The following is a 24,850-nucleotide window of genomic DNA, read 5'->3' on the forward strand; positions in this document are numbered from 1 at the left end:
TTGGTATTATAAATGAACCTTTATTAAAGACACTTAAATGCCATTTGTTAAACACTTGCAATATCTTTACAATGTATTCTCAATGTACAACATTGTACCACGTTAGTCTAATAAATAAATAACTTTTTACACACAAAAAAATTAATACTTCCTCTTTCACATTGCCTCTCAGAAGCAGCAGATTCACATATTTAGTGGAAGTAACATTGAAACAACTGTGTATCTAAAACTAAAATCTCCAAAATGTTAATATGGCAAGTGTGCTTAGCAATTCCAATGGTGATACTTCCCCTCCCCTATGCCTTTACCCATTTACCTTCATCTTTACCTAGTAACATTGTTCACCTAGTAACCAAACCTTTACAAGTTCACTTTTCTTTGGAAAGCACATCACTTTTTCTCTCTTTCTTTATGAACAAGGGGAAAAAATTACCCTGGATATGTTTCCCTTTTAGCGGCTCTGTTTTACCATCACCAAATAAGCCACAAATTGGCACCTTATATCATTGGACACCTATTCCAAAGTGCAAGTGTGTTTATTGTCTGGAGATAGGGGGGTGGTGAAATTATGCATTACTTCAGAAAGTCCAGCTTTAGCTAAAAAGCAGATGGCAAAACTTGTCTTACAAAGTTATAGGTCTCCCGCCAATTGAAGGAGAAGGAACAGTAATTTAATGGCATAGGAATCAGATATTTAAAAGCTCTCTCTTACTTAAAGGGAGAGAGTGTGTTTTACCACAGGTTTCCCTCGCCTCACAAAATTATGAAGAACACAGTACACCAAAACCTCTGGTTCTTCTCTCTCTCCCGTTGCTGTAGCAAAAGATACTAAACCTCACAACAGAGAAATAACCTGTGCCAGTTGGCCTTCTAATGTCTATTTAGAAAAATCTGGTTGTTAATGTTTCATTTAAAGTCAAACAGTCTGGTTAATGTAAGAACATACCAAAAAGCTTTCCTTGGTGTTTCAGAGCAGATTAAGTCTATTTGTCCCTTCCCACAAAGAAAGGCTTTCCTACATTATGTCCCTAATACGAACTAATATCCTAAACTAAATCGTGTTTCCTATCTTTAATTCTCTGAAACTGGCCTTTAAGTCAAGGTAAAGAAACTAAGGAGAAGAACAGACAGAACCTGATGCTGCCCTACAGACAGAAGTGGGCTGCTTCTGGAATGACTAATTGTGTGCAACTCTGTGGCTCTGGAACACGAGTGTGGGATCAAGCGCAATTTTGATTTTATTTATTTATTTATTAGATTTATATGCCGCCCCTCTCCGAAGACTGGGTGACCGAAGATTTCCGTACCTGTGCAGGTACCTGCGCAATCTCGCCCAGGGACGTGCATTTTGGCGAGATTGCACATGCGGGGAAGCAAAAAACGTCACCAAAATGTGCCCGCACATATGCCCCTGTGCGAGATTTTGCTACCTGCACAGGTGCGGGAAACAAAATGCGCTCGATCCCACACTTGCGCTCCAGAGCCACAGAGCTGCGCGCAATTAGCCGTTCCGGCAGCAGCCCGCCTCTGCCTACAGAGTGTCCTAACCTATGTTTACCAACTTTAAGGCAGCCTGAGCTGACTTAAAGAGAATGACTTTTGGGAACTACCAAAGCTACATAGGCAAAAATATCAAGAGACCACAAAAATTAAAAAAAAAAAAAACACAACCCCACTCTTAAGTTATAAAAACAGTTTTCATGTATGTGTTCACATTTGTGTCGAGGACTTAACTGAACTTAAAACAGTGTATTAAAAACTAAAGCAAAGTAGCCTAAGGTAATTCGTGCTTTTTAAATGATTTCCCTTGCTTGATAGATCTTTAAATCAACAGTCTCTCACAACACAAAAAAGACCTTCGGAATCGGAGCAACTATCTATGAACCTGAATTCTAAGTCTGGCTTGAAAAGGAAACTAGGTGTGTGTGTGTGTGTGCGTGAACGCAAATGGATTATTCATTGTGTCAGGTTACCGCATAAACAATATTAGCAATACATTTTGACATCTCTATAAATGGTGTCAAGGTGCCAAAAGAAAAAAAAACACATTACATTCCCACACATGAGGATGTCTCCTCTATAATCATCTTGCTCCTGGCTGCTTTTTCAGGTGACCTTTGCCATTTAATGTTTATTTATCTATCTATTTATTTATTTATCAAATTTCTAAGCCGCCCTGCTCCAGGGGACTCAGGGCGGCTTATAAGGTGGATGTTGTTCCACTAGGATCATTGCTAGTGCAATGAACATTTAATATTTAAATAGAAGTTGGGCTTTGACACAAGGTTGCAGGCATCTAAATTAAGGTTGACATTGGATAGATGGGCAAATATTCCAAAAGTCGCGAGGATGCTTCAATGTGCTGTCCTAAAAAAACCCCTATTGACTGCCACTCCCTTCTCTAGCGCAGGCCCAATTTACATCAACTAGAACCTCTGCCATTGATTCAATCAGGTTTCAAAAAGTAGGTACTGAAGATATTCTTGGACCATCTGGCTCCCCTCAACGTTAGAAGAGTTCAGTTTGCTTTTTAAGCTCAGAGCAGCACAATCGGGTGGGCTACTGCCCGGATGTGGGGGGGGGGGGGGACGGCAATGGGATACCGAAAATGGAGCTCCACTCCAGAGCACCCAATTTGCACTGAAAGACGTTGAAAGAAAATGCAGGGCGTCCTACATAAGCCATATCCACAGTGTGGTAGTAAAAATTTTGGTAGCCCTTCAGTATGGATTCACTAGGGAGCAAATCTACGGAAGACACATACTCTCAACAGAAATGTCACTTGTGCGTGCACATTTTTTGAAGGTGTAAATGTTCAGCAGTTGATGGTGTGCTGTGTAGAAGACTTCTCTCACACAACAGCGGGGTGACATAGAAAGGCCATTTTAATCAGTGTGATCTTCTCTATGGAAAGTTTGTGGTCCCAACTTCAAAGTTTTAACTGACATCAGAACTATTTGTCTTGGAGATGGCTGGGAAGGATTTTAAAAAGAGGGGGAAAAAATCCTTAACAATGAAAAAAAAAAGCGTATTGTCAACATAATTTCACTCAGTCACACATGCACCAAGGGATAAAACAATCTCTGTTAAAAGAAATATATATATATATATTTATATATTTATATATATATATATATATGAAAACTCTTATGTACACATTTGTTATCAAATACTTCTTTACATCGTAACATTTTGCATTCCTGTGCTTTATCTGCAAGCCAACGTGGAGCCACTGATCCTTCTCAGGGAAGTTTTAAAAACGATTTGCATGCGGGCATCTCAGAAACAGGGCTCTGTTCCCTTTACTCAAGCTTGCTTCTCGCACCTCACGGGGTTGTTGACTTTTCCTTTTAATTTGCAAAGCTGTCCATTCAGACTTTGAGGTAGAAGTAGCCTAGATAATTCTGTGCAAATTAAGTGGGAGAGACAAGAGGGAGCACGCTCCGTTTATTCGCACCTCCCCAAGTTTCCTGGGTCCCTTGTCAGCATTTCAGTGGCTGGACAGAGGGAGAGAGGTGGGTGACCTTGTCAAATGGCCATTGGAGACGAGCCGTGGCTGCACTTCTCCCCCAGGTAATGCTTCAGATAGTTCAGCACTTCCTTTTGCCTGTAACCGAGAGCCTTCAGCAGGCAATAAACAGTCACAAGGCTGTGAAGGACCTGCAAGGCAATAAAAAACAAGAACTTTTAAGGACAAAGTTTCTCAAACCGTGATGTTACCTCTACCACCCCCTTCTCTCTCTCTCTCTCTCTGTACAGAAGCCTAAGTATACAAACCGAAGGGCATTGGAAACCATTGTTTGGACTCTGTTTAAGTCTCCAAAATGTGTTTGTTTGTTTGTTTATTGTATTTATATGCCGCTCATTCCAAAATGGCCTCAAAGCGGCTAACAAGTTATAAATACAACAATAGTAAAAAAAAAAACAGAAAAAGAACAATAAAAGTCAACAATGTAATAAAACAATAATATATATTAAAAAAACCTATGCATACATTACAATCACTCTAATTCCCGGCCTGCCGGAAAAGCCAAGTCTTAACAACTTTCCAGAAGACCAGTAGGGAGGAAGACCAGTAGGGAGGAGATAGTGTGGATCTCTGAGAGCAGTTGATTCCACAGAGTCGGAGCCACCACAGAAAAGGCTCTTCCCAGAGGTCCCGCCAACCAACATTGTTTGAGGCTATTACATTGTTGAGGCTTGAAGTTAGTGTACCAACCATTAAGGCCAGCTTGGAGCAGGATTAACATCACCCTTTAGAAACCTGCCAATTTTGTGGATATATCAGACTTGCATAGAGGAATTACCTGGTCTCAGCTTTTCTCCTGAATATGTAGGCCAACTAAACCTTATGGAGGTCAAATCAATGTATTAGGACATCGATCATCAGTTTCTGAATTTTGTCACCAAATGTTAAGTTGCCCACAAGATCTCTATTGTAGGTTATTTGCACAATCTAACCACAGATAAATAGAGAAGGGCTTTTTCTACAGCCTGTTTTAATGTTCTTCCTTCTGCTTTATTGCACTTCTTACAGTGTTCTTACATAAAACTTCTTACATGATATCCCGAGAAATGCTTTGCTCTCTCTGATTATTTTCATATTTGGGGGTCAAACATGAACATTTTATGTTCCCTTTTTAAAGGAATGTTAATTCTTCATTTACAATCCAGATTACCAAATACTTTTTACAGAGCCATGCCACTACACAAAACTTTGACTTAGATTTGTTGTATTGTTTTATGATAATTTCTGGATAACAGGTTTACTATGGCAGTTCTTGTATTCCTTGCCAGAAATATTTTGGCTTCTACACTCCAATAGTCCTCCTGAGCAAAAATGCTGACTAAAAAAAAAGAATAAAACAACAGGAGCCAATCTTGATTTTCTATTTATTTTCCAGAGGGTTTCTATGTATTGCTAGAATAAAAAACTAAATATAAGATAACAATTCCAAAGGGAAAGGGATGGACCAATCTGAAAAAAAGTTCCAGGGCTACCATATCTGGCCTAGAAAAGTCCAAATGGTCACTAGATGGCAGCAAAGAGAATACGTAGTCATACCTAAGTTTCTGTCTCCCTCACCCATCTGCCATTTTAAATGAAAAGATATTTATTTGCATCACCTTTATTTTTTAAAATAACTTAAGACAGAGAACATAACTACCGTATATACTCGAGTATAAGCCGAGTTTTTCAGCCCCAAAAATTGGCTGAAAACCCCGACCTCGGCTTATACTCGAGTCACCACAAGAGGGCGCCCCGCCAGCAAGCTAAAGCCTCCAGACGGAGAGAAAAGCAGATTTGTTACAGAGATTCACTTGCGGCAGCAGGGGAAGGAGGAGGACGACAGCTCTTTCCTTTCCTCCTCCTCCCCCGCGGCTGTGGGCTAATCAGGCTCTCCTCATTTCCCTGCTGCCGTCCCAAGTGGATCTCTTTAGCAAATCTGCTTCCCTGCACAACACATGGGGCAATAAAGGGAGACAGAGGAGAGAGCCAGCAAGCTAAGGGGGGGGGGGGGGACCGGGACGGCATGAACCCTCTCCAGGCTTTAGAAGCCTCCAGCTGGAGAGAGAAGCATATTTGTTAAAGAGATCCACTTGGTACGGCAGCAGGGGAAGGAGGAGAAGGAGGAGGAGAGCTCTTTTCTTTCCTCCTCCCCGCAAGCTGTGGGCTATTCTGTCTCTCCTCCTCCTCCTTTCCCTGCTGCCGTCCCAAGTGGATCTCTTTAGCAAATCTGCTTCCCTGCACAACACATGGGGCAATAAAGGGAGACGAGGAGGAGGATCAGGGATGGGAGATCCAGCCAACGAGCCAACCAGCAAGCTAAAGTGAGGGGGGGGGAGAGAAACAGCATAAACTCTCTCCAGGCTTCTAAAAACTCAAGTTTAAAGACCCAGGGGTTAGGGTTAAAAATGCAAGAGTCTTCAAACCTGGAAAGATTAAGGCTTGTGGACTTCAACTCCTACTCCTGAAGTAGCATGGCTGGTGCAGGAATTCTGGGAGTTGAAGTCCACTAGTCTTAAAACTGTCAAGTTTAAAGAGCCCTGGGTTAGGGTTAGAAATGCATGTCTTCAAACCTGGAAAGATTAAGGCTTGTGGACTTCAACTCCCACTCCTGAGGTAGCATGGCTGGTGCAGGAATTCTGGGAGTTGAAGTCCACTAGTTTTAAAACTGTCAAGTTTAAAGACCCCTGGGTTAGGTTTACAAATAGGTTTTAGCCTGGTTGCTGATTGAGCTACTTTTTTTTACTTTTTAATTGTTTACCCTCTTTTAAATTTACAGAGCTAATTTACTGGTTTTCTTTAAAATAAATATTCTAAAACATTTAATCTACTGATGTCTCAATTAATGTAATTTTATTGGTTTCCATTTTTATAAGTTACCAGTAAGCCACTGCATTTTCTAACCTCGGCTTATACTTGGGTCAATAAGTTTTCCCAGTTTTTGTGGCAAAAACTGGTGCTGCCTCGGCTTATATTCAGGTCGGCTTATACTCGAGTATATACGGTAAACTAAACCTCTATTGTCACCATCACAATAATCTTGTGAGGCGACTGGCTCAAGATCACCCTGCTGGGCTTTCACACCAGAGATGGGACTAGAACTCACAATCTCCTGCTTTCTAGTTGGGTGCCTTCGCCTTTAGATTTAATGAGAGAGATGAGAGTGACTGTCTTACAAAGCTAACCTGGAAAGTGTGGGAGGTATTTTAAGAAACATACCCTCAAAACAGGTGCATACCTTTGCTGTCTTCTAGCGGTAGCTTGCTTGGGCAAGCCGCTGACATCCTGTCATGATTGCTAGGATAAACAGTGCCCCTGACAACGGAGTTTCTACTGTCCGTATTTAGAGGGCTGGAACAGTTCGCCGTCAGCACGCCATCATGCTTGTCGGAGTCTTTGCTACTGGGAGTATTTGGAGTCATGTCATCTGCAGCCAGAGAATAGTAATCTGGGCTCTTGGGATAAATGTTCTTGATGTCCACACTTCCATCGTAGTCGGTACATGCGGCAGGCAAGCTATAGGCTTGAGACAGAAAGGAGAACAAATGTAACAAATTGGAATTTTATTCAAGTAGAAGAAATTTGTTGTGAGCCGCCCTGAGTCCTCAGAGAGGGGCGGCATACAAATCTAATTAATAATAATAATAATAATAATAATAATAATAATAATAATAATAATAATGTCAGTACAACACAGCAAACGAGATCACTATGCTGGATTTCGTATTTCATCACCAGTTGGGCGCTTCCCAAGCACCTAGGACTGCGTGATGTAGCGGCGAATTATGTTTGCCGATCCTAGTAAAGCGGCCTTTTACAATTGACAGATGGAGGATTTGGTTCAATTCCAATGGTTTTCAAAAGTCCGCTGAGATCCTTTGGTACTGCGCCCAGCGTGCCAAGTACCACTGGGACCACTTTCACTGGCTAATGCCAGAGTTGTTGCAGCTCGATTTTTAGATCTTCATATTTCACTAATTTCTCTTCTCCTCAATTCTGCAGTATTCCTATGGTCACGTGATCAAAATTTGGATGCTTGGCCAATGGTTGTGTATGGTTGAAGTGCCCTGGGGTCATGTGATCACCTTTTGCAACTTTCTGACGAACAAACTCAACAGGGAAGCCAGATTCACTTAACAACGATGTTACAAATTTAACTGCAGTGATTCACTTAACAACTGTGGCAAGAATGGGAGTAAAATGAGACAAAACTCACTTAACAAATTTCTCACTTAGCAACATATATTTTGGGCTCAATTGTCAAAGAATACCTATCTAAATTGGAAGGTCTATGGGTCAATACATTTAATTAAAATAACGAGTGGCTATGAATATCAATATCAAAATCCACCTGATTCAATACACAGTATCGCTGACCCTTTTTGAAATGACAGGATCCACATATCACACAACATTTCCACATGTCTACTCCTCATTTCTACTTTAGCAACTCAACTTCTATTTGTCAATAATAATCCTTAAATAAGGATGGGGTGGAGCCTCTATTGGTTCTAGCACCTTGCTGGAAACGCTACAATATGTTTTCTTATTGTTGCTTTTCTGGTTGTTGTGAACTGCACAAGATCGTTACGTGTGTGAGAGACAGGCAGCTCCATAGGCTCTTTATATAAGTAAACAACGTTTAAGAGAACGTGTAAATTATACAACTGCAGTTTTCTACAGTATAAAGATTATTGGCAGTCTGCTATTTAGCAAAACAGCTGGAGAGAGCATTTCACTGACAAAAAAAAATGTGTTAAGACGAACGTTTTCCAAAGTCAAAACTGTTGCTAAGTTTGCTTTGTGTCTGTTTATGAAAAAAAATATTGAAGTGGCCCACTTCGCATACCTGTGTTGTCTGTAAGAAGCATCCTGTCGGGAACGTCTTCTTTCCAAGACTCTAAGCATATCCTTGGCTGTCGGTAAATGACAGAGTGAGTATCGCCCTCTGAATCCCTTCCTCTACTGAGCTGGCAAACACCTGTAACCAAATGATAAAGATGTTGTCAAACTGCAGGCATGGCTAACTTTTATATGAAGGTGATGGTTTGTTCCCGGAGCTTCTGCATAAAACGTATCAGGGAAGACTTAATGAACTCAATCTGTATAGTCTGGAGGACAGAAGGAAAAGGAGGACATGATCGAAACATTTAAATATGTTAAAGGGTTAAATAAGGTTCAGGAGGGAAGTGTTTTTAATAGGAAAGTGAACACAAGAACAAGGGGACACAATCTGAAGTTAGTTGGGGGAAAGATCAAAAGAAAATATTATTTCACTGAAAGAGTAGTAGATCCTTGGAACAAACTTCCAGCAGACGTGGTTGGTAAATCCACAGTAACTGAATTTAAACATGCCTGGGATAAACATATATCCATCCTAAGATAAAATACAGGAAATAGTATAAGGGCAGACTAGATGGACCATGAGGTCTTTTTCTGCCGTCAGTCTTCTATGTTTCTGGGTTGGTTTCAGAACATTTCGTTACTAGGCAACGTTTAACATCTTCAGCAGAGTTTAGAGGATGTCAGTGTTAGCGTTCTGTTTACAAGGGCTTCAGGTATAGGTAGTGAATCGCTATACAAGGACTAACTGTACAGTATTTATGTGATTATAATCAGCTTTACTGCCCCTGACGTCTTTCATGTCATAAGTTGAGTATTAACAGGATAACACAGTTGGAAGGAACCTTAGAGGTCTTCGAGTCCAACCTCCTGCTTAGGCAGGAAACCCTACACCACTTCAGACAATATCTTCTTAAAAACTTCCATTGTTGGTGCATTCTGGAGGCAAGGTGATTATTTTTCTAACTGTCAGGAAATTTCTCCTTAGTTCTAAGTTGCTTCGCTCCTTGTTTAGTTTCCACTCATTGCTTCTTCTCCTGCCCTCAGCTGCTTTGGAGAATAGCCTGACTCCCTCTTCTTTGTGGCAACCCCTGAGATATTGGAACACTGTATCATGTCACCCCTGGTCCTTTTCATTAAACTAGACATGCCAGTTCCTGCAACTGTTCTTCATATGTTTTAGCCTCCAGTCCCCTAATCATCTTTGTTGTGCTTCTCTGTACTCTTTCTAGAGTCTTAACATCCTTTTTACACCGTGGTGACCAAAACTGAATGCAGTATTCCAAGTGTGGCCTTACCAAGGCCTTATAAAGAGGTATTAACACTACATGTTAGAGGTATAACAAGCAGGAAGAGGGAGATTGTGATCCCCTTATATAGAGCGCTAGTGAGACCACATTTGGAGTACTGTGTTCAGTTCTGGAGACCTCACCTACAAAAAGATATTGACAAAATTGAACGGGTCTAAAGACGGGCTATGGTGGAACAGGTCTAAAGACGGGCTATCAGGAAAGACTTAATGAACTCAATCTGTATAGTCTGGAGGACAGAAGTGAAAGGGGGGACATGATCGAAACATTTAAATATGTTAAAGGGTTAAATAAGGTTCAGGAGGGAAGTGTTTTTAATAGGAAAGTGAACACAAGAACAAGGGGACACAATCTGAAGTTAGTTGGGGGAAAGATTAGAAGCAACATGAGAAAATATTATTTCACTGAAAGAGTAGCAGATGCTTGGAACAAACTTCCAGCAGACGTGGTTGGTAAATCCACAGTAACTGAATTTAAACATGCCTGGGATAAACATATATCCATTGTAAGATAAAATACAGGAAATAGTATAAGGGCAGACTAGATGGACCAGAAGACACAAAAAATACAGGTAGTCCTTGATTTACAACAACTGAGCCCAAAATTTCTGTTGCTAAGTGAGACATTTGTTAAATGAGTTTTGTCCCATTTTATGACCTTTATTGCCACCATGGTTAAGTGAATCACTGCAGTGGTTACGTCAGTAACAGGGTTGTTAAGTGAATCAGTCTTTTCCATTGACTTTGCTTATCAGAAGGTCGAAAAAGGGGATCACACGATCCATCGTCCAACCATCATAAATGTGAGCCAGTTGCCCAGCAGCCAAATTTTGATCACGTGATCATGGGGATACTGCAACGATCACTTATTTTTAGTGGCATTGTAATTCTGAACAGTCACTAAATGAACTGTTGTAAGTTGAGGACTAACTGTATATATACAGAAATGATCTGACGATCAGTGATAAACTCTACAGATTTAAGGTTTTTTCCTCCTTAGGCAAAACTGCAAATATAGGCTGCTGTTTACTTTACCCTACCTGTTTTCTTCTCTTTGGTTATGTGTCAGCTACCTGACAGTTGTCTAAGCCCTTTGAAGAACAGAAGAAACTGCTGAGGTTTTTTTCTGAACAGAAAAGCAATTTGTAATAGTTTTAATAAGTTTAGTTATGAGTTTTTGGCCTGTGTTTCTTGCAAAAAAACCCAAAACAACAGTGATACAACACTGTTTCCCTCCCCAAAACATACCATTGCTCTGGATTTGACCATTGGGCTGCTGGCCGTTCTCCACTCTCCCAACTATTTCCTGATGGTCTGAAAGTGTTCCCTGGGAGGACAGATAGCTTGGCACGTCAGGGGGTACAATAGTCTCATCTTGAAAAACAGGAAAAAGAGAGAAAAGTAAAGAATCAATGTCACAATGTTAGCAACAGTGTTGGAATTCAAAAACAACAGAAAACACGCTGGCTCAGGAATTCTGGGAGCTGAAATCCACAGGTCATAAAGTTGTCATAAATATCTAATCCTGATCTAAACAAACTGGGATTTGTGTAGAGACTGGTTCCAGGCACCATTATATTCCCAAATACAATATTACCGTATTTTTCGGAGTATAAAAGGCACCAGAATATAATATGCACCTTACTTTGGGGGGAGGAAAATAAAGGAGGGGAGAATCTACCCACCAGATATTCATCTGGTTAGTGTCCTGAATCTGTTCAGCTTCAGCACATTATTTGATCCCTGGTTAGGGCTGAAAAAACCTTTTTCAGAGGGAGCAGGAATGAAAACAAGCAGAAAAAACTGATTCAAATGGAGTAGCAATAAAAATAAATGCTGCAAGTCAGGAAGATTGTTAGCACCACGTTAGGGCTGAAAAGGCCTTTTTTCAGAGGGAGTAGGAATGAAAGCAAGCCTGCAAAGACTTGGGGCAGGAAAAAACCTTCTTCTGAAGGAACAGGAAGCTGGGAAGATTGTTAGCACCCAGTTAGGGCTGGGGGAAAAAAGCTTCCGAAAAGCTACATTCGGAGTATAACATGCACTCAAATTTTCAGCCCCTTTTAGGGAGGAAAAGGGTGCGTTTTATACTCTGAAAAATATGGTAAATGATGTCTGGATATGACATTAACCAGGAAAGCCTCTTATAGGTTACAGAAATAAGTAAAGCAGCATTCTGGGGGCTGTCCTAAACATTTACTCCTGTCATTATAAAGTTAAGTGAGATATTCCCACTGCATCCCTAATGAAGAGAGGATGCCACTGATTTGCTCTTAACTTGCTAGCCCAATCATGTGTCATAAAAATGAGCTGAGGGATGACTCATGGTTATATTAAGAAATAAGGTGTGCATCCCCTTTGGAGTCACATTTCAAGAGCAACAACTCTTGCCTGTACCAAAGGACTACAAGTTATATATCACATAACCAACCCAAAAAACACGCCTTCTCTTTTACGGTTCTGAGATAGGGCAGTTTTCATTTTTAGGTAATATCCCCTCTTGGTTGGCAAGTAGATTATCTTTGATAGAGGTGAGAGCACAGGGATTAACAAGCATCAGATAGTGACAAAGCTTATGTTCAAATGATTTCCGAACTGACCAATTTTATGGGAAAAGAGCATCATAGCAGGTATTTTAACAGCACTTCAATTTTTGAGCAAAGAAGCCTTTCTACAAAGCTGCGCTTCAAAATATCTTTAGCATAATAGCCAAAACTGCTGGTACACAAAGCGAAGCTTAGGGAATGTGCAAATCTCCTGGAGGGATGGGTTGGAATGTGTGAAGACAAACCTACAAGTTACGCAAATACTTAGCAATTCCACTTGGAAACACCCACTATATATGCCAAAGGACAAAGTTGCTTTTCAAGCATGGAGATGAAGCATCAGGGAGGCCATCTGGCCAGTATCAAACAGACAACAAGTGGTCAAAATAGGAAGCACCATATCCACCCCCGTCCCAGTTAAAAGCGGTGTTCCCCAAGGTAGTGTACTGGGACCAACGCTCTTCATTCTCTACATCAATGACCTTTGCGATTACATCACAAGCAACTGTGTCCTCTTTGCCGACGATGTAAAACTCTTCAACACCACCGATAACACAACTACTCTCCAAAAAGACCTTGACGCTGTTTCTGAGTGGTCTAACACATGGCAACTCCAAATCTCAACTAGCAAATGCTCTGTCCTACACATTGGGAAGAAGAATGTGAACTCCAAATACGAACTGAATAATCAAATTATCACAGATAATCCCCACTCGGTTAAAGACCTTGGTATACTAATAACAAAAGATTTAAGTGCCAAAGCCCACTGCAACAATATAGCCAAGAAGGCTTCAAGAGTTGTAAATCTAATCCTAGGTAGCTTCTGCTCTGGCAATCTCACACTACTTACCAGAGCTTACAAAACTTTTGCCAGACCCATCCTTGAATACAGCTCATCTGTTTGGAACCCATATCGCATCTCAGACATTAACACCCTTGAAAATGTCCAAAGATACTTCACCAGAAGAGCCCTTCACTCCTCCACTCGAAATAGAATACCCTATGAGACTAGACTTTCAATCCTGGGCCTAGAAAGTTTAGAACTAAGACGCCTTAAACAAGATCTAAGTATTGCCCACAAGATCATATGCTGCAACGTCCTGCCTGTCGGCGACTACTTCAGCTTCAACCACAACAACACAAGAGCACACAACAGATTTAAACTTAATATTAACCGCTCCAAACTTGACAGTAAAAAATATGACTTCAGTAACCGAGTTGTCGAAGCGTGGAACTCATTACCGGACTCCATAGTGTCATCCCCAAACCCCCAACACTTTACCCTTAGATTATCTACGGTTGACCTATCCAGATTCCTAAGAGGTCAGTAAGGGGCTAGTACAAGTGCACTAGAGTGCCTTCCGTCCCCTGTCCTATTGCTCTCCTATATCTCCTATATACCTTTCCTCTATTCCTATATCTCTTCTTCTATTCTTTCATTGATATATTCTATTCCTATATCTTCTTTTCTATTATTTCTTAGATATATTTTACTATGAGTATCTCCTCTATAACCTTCATCATGTATTTTACTATGTGTATATTAATATATACCCACTAAAACCCTCATTGTGTATTGGACTTTTATATCCTTTCTTTATATATAATAATTCATGTCTATCCTCTTCAATATGTATTGTGCATTGGACAAAATAAATAAATAAATAAATAAATAAATAAATAAATAAATAAATAAATCATTAAAAAAAAAAGAATCAGAAGAAAAACCTCAGTGGAGACGAGAATGTTATTTCTTATGACGTAGTGTCCTTGCAACCGAAAACAATGTTTTGGACTAACCTGTGTTAGTGACGCTGTATTCTTCACTCTTCTTTCTGGTCTGATAGATGATGCAGACCCAAACCAGAGACGTTAAAACGATGCTACAGACGACAGCAATCGTCATGATTCCAAAAGTGGTTCCGTCTTTCCGGCAGCCAATTGAAGGCAAGACGCTCACTTGGCTGTGCGCCCGCTCGGTTCCGACCGTATTTGAGATTTCACACGTGTACTTCCCAGCATCTTCCAACACCACATTGCGGACAATAAGCAGCTGGTTGCCTGGAGTAAAGTGATGCCTGTCGGTCACAGTCAGGGACTGGTCACCCTTCAGCCAGTTAATGCGTGGGGGTGGGCTTCCGGTCGCTTTGCATTGCAGGACCACCGTTTCACCGACAGACACCACGCGGTCTTCCAAGGGATGAGCCAAACTCGGAGTCTCTGCAAGATTATCAAAAAGAAATGATACTGTATAAATGACATCATCCTACTTCTGACGACATAGGAAGGACCATTCTGACATTCAGGGTTCTTTTACAAAGATACACACTCTTCCATTCTGAACTCCAAGTAGTCCTCACTTAATGACTAGTCACTTAGCTGACTTAACAGTACTTGTAACCTAGTTCCAGAATTACGATGGCTAAGTCTCTCCCCCCTCACACACACACCACCTCCATCACAAAATCAAAATCATCTTCAGCCTCATGCATACCACGTACGGTCAGGTCCCACAGAGTTGGCCTTCTCCAGGTCCTGTCAACCAGGCAATGCCGTTTGGCGGGGCCTAGGGGAAGAGCCTTCTCTGTGGTGGCCCCGGCTCTTTGGAATCAATTTCCCCCAGAGATTCGTACTGCCCTCACCCTCCCAGTCTTTCATGAGGCCTTAAAAACGCACCTCTGCTGGCAGGCCTGGGGCTAGTGAAATTTTAACATCTACCTTGACATTTGACCGAACGATGGGATGAATGTGGATCATTGGCTTTTTAAATATATTGGGGTTTTATAATGTAAATTATATGTTTTGGTATTTAAGTCTTTTAGAGTATTTTAATATTAGATTTCTTACATGTTTTGTATTTACTTGTCCTGAGTCTCAGGAGAAGGGCGGCATAGAAATCAACCAACCAACCAACCAACCAACCAACCAACCAACCAACCAACCAACCAACCAACCAACCAACCAACCAACCAACCAACCAACCAACCAACCAACCAACCAAATAAATAAATAGATAAATATACTGCTCAAAAGATAAAGGGAACATTCAAATAACACATGCAAGATCTGAATGAATGAAATATTCTCATTGAATACTTTGTTCTGTACTAAGTTAAATGTGCACAACAGAATGTGAAATTGTCAATCAGTGTTGCTTCCTAAGTGGACAGTTTGATTTCACAGATGTTTGATTTACTTGGAGTTATATTGTTTAAGTGTTCCTTTTATTTTTTGAGCAGGATGGATAGATAGACAGATAGACAGATAGACAGATAGATAGAGACAGACAGACAGACAGACAGACAGACAGACAGACAGACAGACAGACAGACAGACAGACAGACAGATAAATTTTGGATGCTTGGCAAATGCAGGCATTTGTCCCGTATCCTATCCTTACCCACTTGATTTATTGCTCCTGATTTTTAAATTTTGCCTCCTTAAATTTCATCCTCTTAATTTTCAATCTACTTCTCTAGGGCAGGGGTGTCAAACTTGCGGCCTGCAGGACAGATACAACACGCACTGGCCATGCCCCCCTCCCCGGTTTTAGCGAAGGGGGAAAAAGTGGTGATATATCAGGTGGCAATGTGACAACGCGGGTTTGAGATCCCTGCTCTAGGGGATCCTTTTGGAAATACAGTGATCCCCCGCTCGTTGCGAGGGTTCCGTTCCAGGAACCCCCGCAACGAGCGGGTTTTCGCGAAGTAGCGCTGCGGAAGTACAAACACCATCTGCGCATGTGCAGATGGTATTTTTACTTCCGCAGCGCTAGCGAGGAGCCGAAGATTGAGGACTCAGCTCGGAAGCTGCACGGGTGTTTTAAAAGGTCTCCGCCGGCATGGGGGGCTTCTTAGCACCCCCCCAAACCCGAGTTGGGGGTTCGAGAGGTGGTAGGAAGCCCCCCATGCCGGCGGAGACCTTTTAAAACACCCGTGCAGCTTCCGAGCTGAGTCCTCAAGCCAAGCGCAGAAGTTAGCCTTGAATCCCTTTGAATCCCGCCGCTTCTGCTGGATACGGGCGATGGGGGGGGCGAGCTGCCACAGCCCCTGGCTTCCACGCTGCTCGTCCCACCCACCGCCCGTATCCAGCAGAAGCTGCTGGATTCAAAGTGCTGCTGGGAGCCGCAGGCGAAAGGAGCTCGGGCATCGGAGCGCGGCGCCAGGCATTGTTCTCCGGACCCCGCCCGCTCAGCCCCGCGGCGGCCCTTTCCCTCTCCAGGCTGCGGGCGGGGTCCGGAGAACAATGCCCGAGCTCCTTTCGCCTGCGGCTCCCAGCCCACCGCCTGTCTCCTGCTGCCCGGTTTAGCCAGGACACGAGCGGCGAAATGACTTGGAGGAATGTGAAGCTGAAACCATTCCTCCAAGTCATTTCGCCGCTCGTGTCCTGGCTAAACCGGGCAGCAGGAGACAGGCTTTGAGTTTTGGCTGCGGGGGGAGAAGTAGGACTTTCCTAACTCCCTCGCCCCGCAGCCAAAACTCAAAGCCTGTCTCCAACGCGCGCTACGATCTTCCGGGCGAGCCAGGCTCAGCGGATCAAGGCAGCCGCTTGGGCCGAGAGGAGCCGGCCTTGATCCGCTGAGCCTGGCTGGCCCGGAAGATCGTAGCGCGCGTTGGCTGCACCGGCGGCGAAATCGCTCGCCGCTGCAGCCAACGCGCGCTACGATCTTCCGGGCGAGCCAGGCTCAGTGACGGAAGGCAGCCGCTTGGGCCAAGAGGAGCCGGCCTTGATCCGCTGAGCCTGGCTGGCCCGGAAGATCGTAGCGCGCGTTGGCGGATCAAGGCCGGCTCCTCTCGGCCCAAGCGGCTGCCTTCCGTCACTGAGCCTGGCTCGCCCGGAAGATCGTAGCGCGCGTTGGCTGCACCGGCGGCGAAATCGCTCGCCGCTGCAGCCAACGCGCGCTACGATCTTCCGGGCGAGCCAGGCTCAGTGACGGAAGGCAGCCGCTTGGGCCGAGAGGAGCCGGCCTTGATCCGCTGAGCCTGGCTGGCCCGGAAGATCGTAGCGCGCGTTGGCGGATCAAGGCCGGCTCCTCTCGGCCCAAGCGGCTGCCTTCCGTCACCTGATTGCTCTTCGCCGGCGGGATGCAAAGTGCTGGGGTGGGGGAGTGTCCTGACAGCCCCCCCACCCCAATGCTTCACCTTCCGCCGGGCAAGAGCGCTCGGGTGGCAGCTTCTTCTAGATACGGGCAATGGGCGGGACAGAGAAGCGGGGAGAATCAGGAGGCTCCTTTGGCAGCTGGGGGCTGCCCTGCTTTGTTGTTTTGGCTGCAGCGGGTGACAGGCAGCCTCCAGCCGCCAAAGGAACCTCCTGATTCTCCCCGCTTCTCTGTCCCGCCCATCGCCCGTATCTAGAAGAAGTTGCCACCCGAGCGCTCTTGCCCGGCGGGAGGCGAAGCATATGGGTGGGGGGGGCTGTCAGGACACCCTCCCACCCCAGCACTTTGCATCCCGCCGGCAAAGAGCAATAAGGCAGCAGCTTCTGCCGGACACGGGCAATGGGCGGGACAGAGAAGCGGGAAGAATCAGGAGGTTCCTTTGGCGGCTGGAGGCTGCCTGGCACCCGCTGCAGCCAAAACAACAAAGCCAGGCAGCCCCCAGCTGCCAAAGGAGCCTCCTGATTCTCCCCGCTTCTCTGTCCCGCCCATTGCCCATGTCCGGCAGAAGCTGCCTCCCGTGCCGATGTTCCCCGCCAAGCCCAGTTCGGCTTCCCTGGCTGCTTGGCCGGAGGGGGGGGGGCTCGGCCAAAAGGGGCTGGAGACGCAGCGATTTGCCTCCCGCCCCTCGCCCCTGTGCCACCGGCACGTCATCTTCCCTCCCAGACAAAAAGGCCGGCCTTTGGGGATGAAGGGGTGTGTTCAGCTCTGTGTCTCCAGCTCCTTTCGGCCGAGCCCCCCCCCCGGCCAAGCAGCCAGGGAATCCGAGCCAGGCTTGGCAGGGAACATCGGCACGGGAGGCAGGAGACGATCGGGCGACCGGAGCAGCAGCCAGGGAAGCCGAGCCGCGTATGGCGGTGACGGCGGCCGTCTCCTGCCTCCCGCGCCGATGTTCCCCGCCACGCCCGGCTCGGCTTTCCTGGCTGCTTGGCCGGGAGCTGGATGCTGGTGGTGGCGGAGGAAGGCGAATGCGGCTTGGAAGCTGGGAGGGGGGCAGAATATGGGAGGAGAGAGGCTTGCAATAGAGGGTGGAGGAAGCGGCCATGGGAGGGCGAGCTGCCTCAGGGAGGAGGATCGGGCGGGACCAGGTGGGGGCTGGAATTTCTCCGCCAGGGCGAAGGGCGGGCGAGCGGGTGCTGGGGAGGGCTTCTCGCCCTCCCGACAGCAAGAGGGGGGAGCGAAGGGCGTGGGCAGGCGAAGGGCGGGCGAGCGGCAGCGAGGAGTTTGCGTGGGCGGTGGGGAAACTCCTCGCTGACGCCAGCAAGAGGGGGAAGACCCAGGGAAGCCGCTGCCATCTACGCATGCGTGCCCGGCACGCATGCGTAGATGGTATTTTGACTTCCGGGTTGAAAAATCGCGAATTACCCTGTTCGCAATGGTCGGGGACGCAATAACCGGGGGATCACTGTATTGTTCTCCCCTCCCCCCCCCTCCACCCCCCCACCCCCCCCAGTAAAGACAATCGGCACACTTTTCTTTGATCCATAAGCATTACTTACCCAGCACGGTCAGGGTGGCGTTGGCTGACACAGAACCGGCAGAGTTCTGAGCGGTGCAGCTGTAGACGCCCATGTCGTCTAGCTTCACATCGGTGATGAAAAAGACGTCGTCGTCGGGCATGACGTGCATGCGACGCTCTCGAGCCGCAGGGAAGTCTGTCCCTCCGTCCTTCTGCCAGGCAATCTGCGGAAGGGGATGCCCGCGAGCAGCACACTCCAGCCGAGCCGTTGTTCCAGTACGGGCCGCAATGTCATAGGGAGTTTTGAGGAAAGTCGGCAGCACTGCGGAAAATAAAGAGAGCGGTTGTATCCTCAAGATGGTGAAGAATATTGGCTGGGCATCTCGAGTGCAAATAGGGAGTGGTGTAGCGGCTCTTGCCTCACAATCAGGAGGCTGTGTGTGTTTGATCCTAGGTAGAGACAGGTATTTCTCTCTCTAGGTACACTGGGAATGTATCTCGTGAAACAAACTCCACATTGGTAACAGGAAGGGCATCCGGGCAGAAAACACTCAGTTCCATTCAGTTGCCCACACTCTGCCCTGCAAGGGATTTATTTATTTATTATTTATTTATTATTTGGATTTGTATGCCGCCCCTCTCCGAAGACTCGGGGCGGCTCACAACAAGTGAAACAAATCATAATAATCCAATTAATTAAAATATTTAAAGATTTAAAAAACCCCATATACTAACAGACACACACACAAGCATACCATGTATAAATTAAACGTGCCCAGGGGGAGATGTTTCAATTCCCCCATGCCTGACGGCAAAGGTGGGTCTTAAGGAGTTTACGGAAGGCAGGGAGAGTAGGGGCAGTTCTAATCTCTGGGGGGAGTTGGTTCCAGAGAGCCAGTGCCGCCACAGAGAAGGCTCTTCCCCTGGGGCCCGCCAACCGACATTGTTTAGTTGACGGGACCCGGAGAAGGCACACTCTGTGGGACCTAATCGGTCGCTGGGATTCGTGCGGCAGGAGGCGGTCTCGGAGATATTCTGGTCCGATGCCATGAAGGGCTTTAAAGGTCATAACCAACACTTTGAATTGTGACCGGAAACTGATCGGCAGCCAATGCAGAGTGCGGAGTGATGGTGAAACATGGGCATACCTAGGTAAGCCCATAACTGCTCTCGCAGCTGCATTCTGCACGATCTGAAGTTTCCGAACACTTTTCAAAGGTAGCCCCATGTAGAGAGCATTACAGTAGTCGAACCTCGAGGTGATGAGGGCATGAGTGACTGTGAGCAATGAGTCCCGGTCCAGATAGGGCCGCAACTGGTGCACCAGGCGAACCTGGGCAAACGCCCCCCTCGCCACAGCTGAGAGATGGTTTTCTAATGTGAGCTGTGGATCGAGGAGGACGCCCAGGTTGCGGACCCTCTCTGAGGGGGTCAGTAATTCCCCCCCCAGGGTAATGGACGGACAGATGGGATTGTCCTTGGGAGGCAAAACCCACAGCCACTCCGTCTTATCCGGGTTGAGTTTGAGTCTGTTGACACCCATCCAGGCCCCAACAGCCTCCAGGCACCGGCACATCACTTCCACCGCTTCGCTGACTGGGCATGGGGTGGAGATGTAAAGCTGGGTATCATCGGCATATTGATGATACCTCACCCCATGTCCTTGGATGATCTCACGCAGCGGTTTCATGTAGATGTTAAATAGCAAGGGGGAGAGGACCGACCCCTGAGGCACCCCACAAGGGAGAGACCTCGGAACCGACCTCTGACCCCCCACTAACACCGACTGCGACCGGCCAGAGAGGTAGGAGGAGAACCACTGGAGAACAGTGCCTCCCACCCCCAACCCCTCCAACCGGTGCAGAAGGATACCATGGTCGATGGTATCGAAAGCCGCTGAGAGATCAAGGAGCACCAGGACAGAGGATAAACCCCTGTCCCGGGCCCGCCAGAGATCATCCATCAACGCGACCAAAGCGGTTTCCGTGCTGTAACCGGGCCTGAAACCCGACTGCCGGGGACCTAGATAATCGGCTTCTTCCAAGGACCGCTGGAGCTGGAGTGCCACCACCTTCTTGACAACCTTCCCCATAAAGGGAAGGTTGGAGACTGGACGATAGTTATTAAGTACGGCTGGGTCCAGGGAAGGCTTCTTGAGGAGGGAGCGCACGAGCGCTTCTTTATAGAGTGTTGGAAAAACTCCCCTCCCCAAGGAAGCGTTGGTAATCTCCTGGGCCCAGCTCCATGTCACCTCCCTGCTGGCCGAGACCAACCAGGAGGGACACGGATCCAGTAGACAGGTGGCGGAACGCACAGCTCCAATGGCCTTGTCCACTTCATCAGGTGTCACCAGATCAAACTCTTCCCAGACAGGTGGACAAGTACGTGCTCCAGTCACCTCGACTGACTCATTGTCAGTCGACTCTGTTTTACAATTGGAGTCGAGGTCGGCCCAGATCTGAGTGACTTTATCAGCGAAAAACGTGTTAAACTCCTCGGCACTACTCTGCAAGGGCTCCCCAACTCCCCCCTGGTTAAGAAGGGAGCGGGTCACCCTAAACAGAGCGGCCGGGCGGGATTCCGCTGATGCAATCAAGGCGGCATGGTACGCGCATCTTGCCGCCTTGAGCGCCACTTTGTAAGTCTTAATAAAAGCTCTTACAAGTGTTCGATCAGATTCAGACCTACTCTTCCTCCATAGCTTCTCTAGACGTCTCTTTTGGCGTTTCAACTCCCGGAGCTCCTCGTTGAACCATGGGGCTCTACGGGGTCTAGCGCCACGGAGAGGTTGCAAAGGCGCAATCCAGTCAAGAGCCTCTGCAGCAGCCGTGTTCCAGGCCTCCGCAAGAGACTCCGCCGAACTGTGGATGAGGGCCTCTGGAATAACCCCAAGCGCCGTCTGAAAGCCCTCTGGGTCCATCAGGCGTCTGGGGCGGAACATCTTCATTGGTTCCGCCTCCCTGCGGGGAAGGATTGGAGCCAGGAAGTCAAGCCGTAGTAGAAAATGGTCTGACCATGACAAAGGCAATGCTTCTAAGCCCCTTAGTCTCAGACCATTTCTCAATTGCTTGGAAAGGAATACCATGTCAGGTGCATGCCCTCCCTCGTGAGTCGGACCCTGTACTACTTGAGTCAGGTCCATGGCTGTCATGGTGGTTATGAACTCCTGTGCCAGCCCAGAGGTTTCGCCGAGTGACGGCAGGTTGAAGTCCCCCAGGACAATGAGTCCGGGGAACTCCACCGCCAACCCGGCTACCTCCTCGAGTAGCACAGGCAGGGCTGTTGACACGCAGCTGGGAGGCAGGTACGTGAGAAATAAGCCCACCTGAACCCCTAAGTCCAACTTCAGCAAGAGAGACTCGGAGCAATGAGTCCACGCAGGCATAGGCTCTCCCTGGCTATAATAGCCACTCCTCCCCCCCTTCCCTGGGGTCGAGGTTGATGCCATATCTGAAACCCGGCTGGGCAAATTTCAGAGAGAGGAACACCTCCCTCCGGGCCCAGCCAGGTTTCAGTAATACAAGCCAGGTCGGCCTCCTCATCCAGGATCAGATCCCGGATGAGGAGAGCTTTATTTACCACCGACCTGGCATTAAGCAGCAAGATTGTGAGGTGGTAGGTAGGAAGGAAGGAAGGAAGGAAGGAAGGAAGGAAGGAAGGAAGGAAGGAAGAGGAGCGAAGGAGAGAAGAAGGAAAGAAAGAGGAAGGGAGGGAGGAAAGGAAGGAAGGAAGGAAAGAGGAAAGGAGGGAGGGAAGGAAGGCAAGAAATAGGGAGGGAGGGAGGAGGGAAGGAAAGAAGGAAGGAAGGAGGGAAGGGAGGGAGGGAGGGGAGGGAAAAGGAAGGGAGGGAGGGAAGGAAGGCAAGAAATAGGGAGGGAGGGAGAAGGGAAGGAAAGAAGGAGGGGAGGGAGGGAGGAAATTTATAGGGGTGCAATTTGACCACAGACCTCAACCTCTTCATTCAGTGGAGCTTAAAGACCCTATGATGTTATTCAATTAAAACACAGGACTCCAAAGGAGTGTTTTGCGTCAATATAAGAAGTGTCAGACTAACACTTAGATGAAGGCAATGGGAAAAATCCCAGTGAGCCAAACCAATGTTTATAAAGCTGATGCATCTTAAATCTCACCACTTACGCAAGAGAATAGTTTTTACACAATGGCAAAGCAATCCTTTGTGCCATAAATTAGAAAGGAATTATTATTCGTGTTCACAACACTTTGGAGTCATTCCCCTTTTTGTTTAACACATTGGTTTTCAACCTTGACAGTTTAAGATGTGCGTACTTCCACTCCCAGAATTCCCCAGTCAACAATTCTTGTGAGTGGAAGCCTACCCACAACTTCGAGTTTTCAAGGTTGAGAAACACTGCTCTAATATTTACATCTAGAAGGAGAGAGGCTTAGATCACTTTCTCCAGGTTGGGTGCCTCCAGAGGTATGTGCTTTTAATGCTCAGAAACTCATCAAACCCTAGCTGGAGAATGTCAGCTACTCGGAGGTTCACATACCTGCAAGATTTTTGAGATAAAAGAAGCTGCTTCACAGCATTATAGTAAGAATAGGAAAAAAGTTAATTTCTCTAATGCAATAGCAACAGCATATACCAGTAGCAACAGCATATACCACTTCATAGTGCTTTTACAGCCCTCTCTAAGCAGTTTACAGAATCAGCCTATTGCCCCCAACAATCCGGGTCCTCATTTGACCCACCTCGGAAGGATGGAAGGCTGAGTCAACCTTGAGCTGCTGGTGAGATTTGAACTGCTGAACTACAGCTAGTAGTTAGCTGAAGTAGCCTGCAGTGCTGCACTCTAACCACTGCGCCACCCCAGCTCTTGTTCAAGCCACATTTTTACCCCTCACTCACCATTAACAATAAGCTGAGCTTTCTGAGAATAGGTAGAGCCAAAATGGTTGGTGATAATGCACTGGTAGCGTCCCTCGTGGGAAAAAGTGACATGGCGCAGGTGCAGAATGGTAGTGTACTCTATCACCACCCCGTCCCTGGCACGGACGTGGGCAAAGTTCTCCATCTCGGCGTGGTGCAGAATCTCACTGTCCTTCTTCCAGGCAAAAGTCATCGGAGAGCTGCTGCTACTGGCTGCGGAGCACGTTAGGCGGATGTCTTTGCCAAGGACAGAGATGGTAGTTTCCGGTTCGACAATAATTTTGGGTTTGGGAAAATCATCTGGAAAAGAAATAAACCGTCTCTTCTTTAAAAGGATGCAAGGCTATCCAAACATGCCAGAGAGCTTCCATTGGCTATCATTAAGAAAAGCAATCCATTTCAGCTAATCTCCGACAATGAAATTCAAATACAGTGGCACCTCTACTTATGAACTTAATTCATTCTGTGACCAGGTTCTTAAGTAGAAAAGTTTGTAACAAGAAATTTTTACTGTAGGAATCAATGTAAAAGCAAATGATGTGTGTGATTGGGGAAAGCACAGGGAGGGTGGAGATTCCTAGAGAGGCCCCACAGAGGCTTCTCCCCACCTTTTCCAGCCCTGTTTCCCCCCAGGAGATTCCTAGAGAGACCCTACGGAGGCTTCTCCCCACCTTTTCCAGCCCTATTTCCTCCCAGGAGATTCCTAGAGAGGCCCCACGGAGGCTTTCCCCCGCCTTTTCCAGCCCTGTTTCCTCCCAGGAGATTCCTAGAGAGGCCCTACGGAGGCTTCTCCCCACCTTTTTCAGCCCTGTTTCCTCCCAGGAGATTCCTAGATAGGCCCCACGGAGGCTTCTCCCCACCTTTTCCAGCCCTGTTTCCTCCCAGGAGATTCCTAGAGAGGCCCCACGGAGGCTTTCCCCCGCCTTTTCCAGCCCTGTTTCCTCCCAGGAGATTCCTAGAGAGGCCCTACGGAGGCTTCTCCCCACCTTTTCCAGCCCTGCTTCCTCCCAGGAGATTCCTAGAGAGCCCCCACAGAGGCTTCTCCCCACCTTTTCCAGCCCTGTTTCCTCCCAGGAGATTCCTAGAGAGGCCCTACGGAGCTTCTCCCCACCTTTTCCAGCCCTATTTCCTCCCAGGAGATTC

General features: G+C 46.5%; 1 protein-coding gene across 2 annotated transcripts in view; it reads right to left on the reverse strand.

The window, feature by feature from the left end:
* The window catches only part of LRIG1 (leucine rich repeats and immunoglobulin like domains 1), a 191,278-nt gene continuing 166,428 nt past the window's right edge, over positions 1 to 24,850 (reverse strand). The window contains exons 13-19 of one of the 2 annotated variants that reach the window (XM_070738181.1): positions 23,687 to 24,007; positions 18,857 to 19,138; positions 14,003 to 14,422; positions 10,908 to 11,033; positions 8,358 to 8,489; positions 6,747 to 7,031; positions 1 to 3,660 (exon numbers count right to left, since the gene is read on the reverse strand). In XM_070738181.1, the coding sequence (XP_070594282.1) occupies positions 3,491 to 3,660; positions 6,747 to 7,031; positions 8,358 to 8,489; positions 10,908 to 11,033; positions 14,003 to 14,422; positions 18,857 to 19,138; positions 23,687 to 24,007 (1,736 nt within the window). In that variant the 3' untranslated portion in view covers positions 1 to 3,490. Of the gene's footprint in view, positions 3,661 to 6,727; positions 7,032 to 8,357; positions 8,490 to 10,907; positions 11,034 to 14,002; positions 14,423 to 18,856; positions 19,139 to 23,686; positions 24,008 to 24,850 lie in introns of both variants that reach the window. The other variant, XM_070738182.1, reaches the window with a different exon arrangement.

This window comes from Erythrolamprus reginae, chromosome 2 (genome assembly GCF_031021105.1).
Source record: "Erythrolamprus reginae isolate rEryReg1 chromosome 2, rEryReg1.hap1, whole genome shotgun sequence".
NCBI lineage: Eukaryota > Metazoa > Chordata > Lepidosauria > Squamata > Dipsadidae > Erythrolamprus > Erythrolamprus reginae.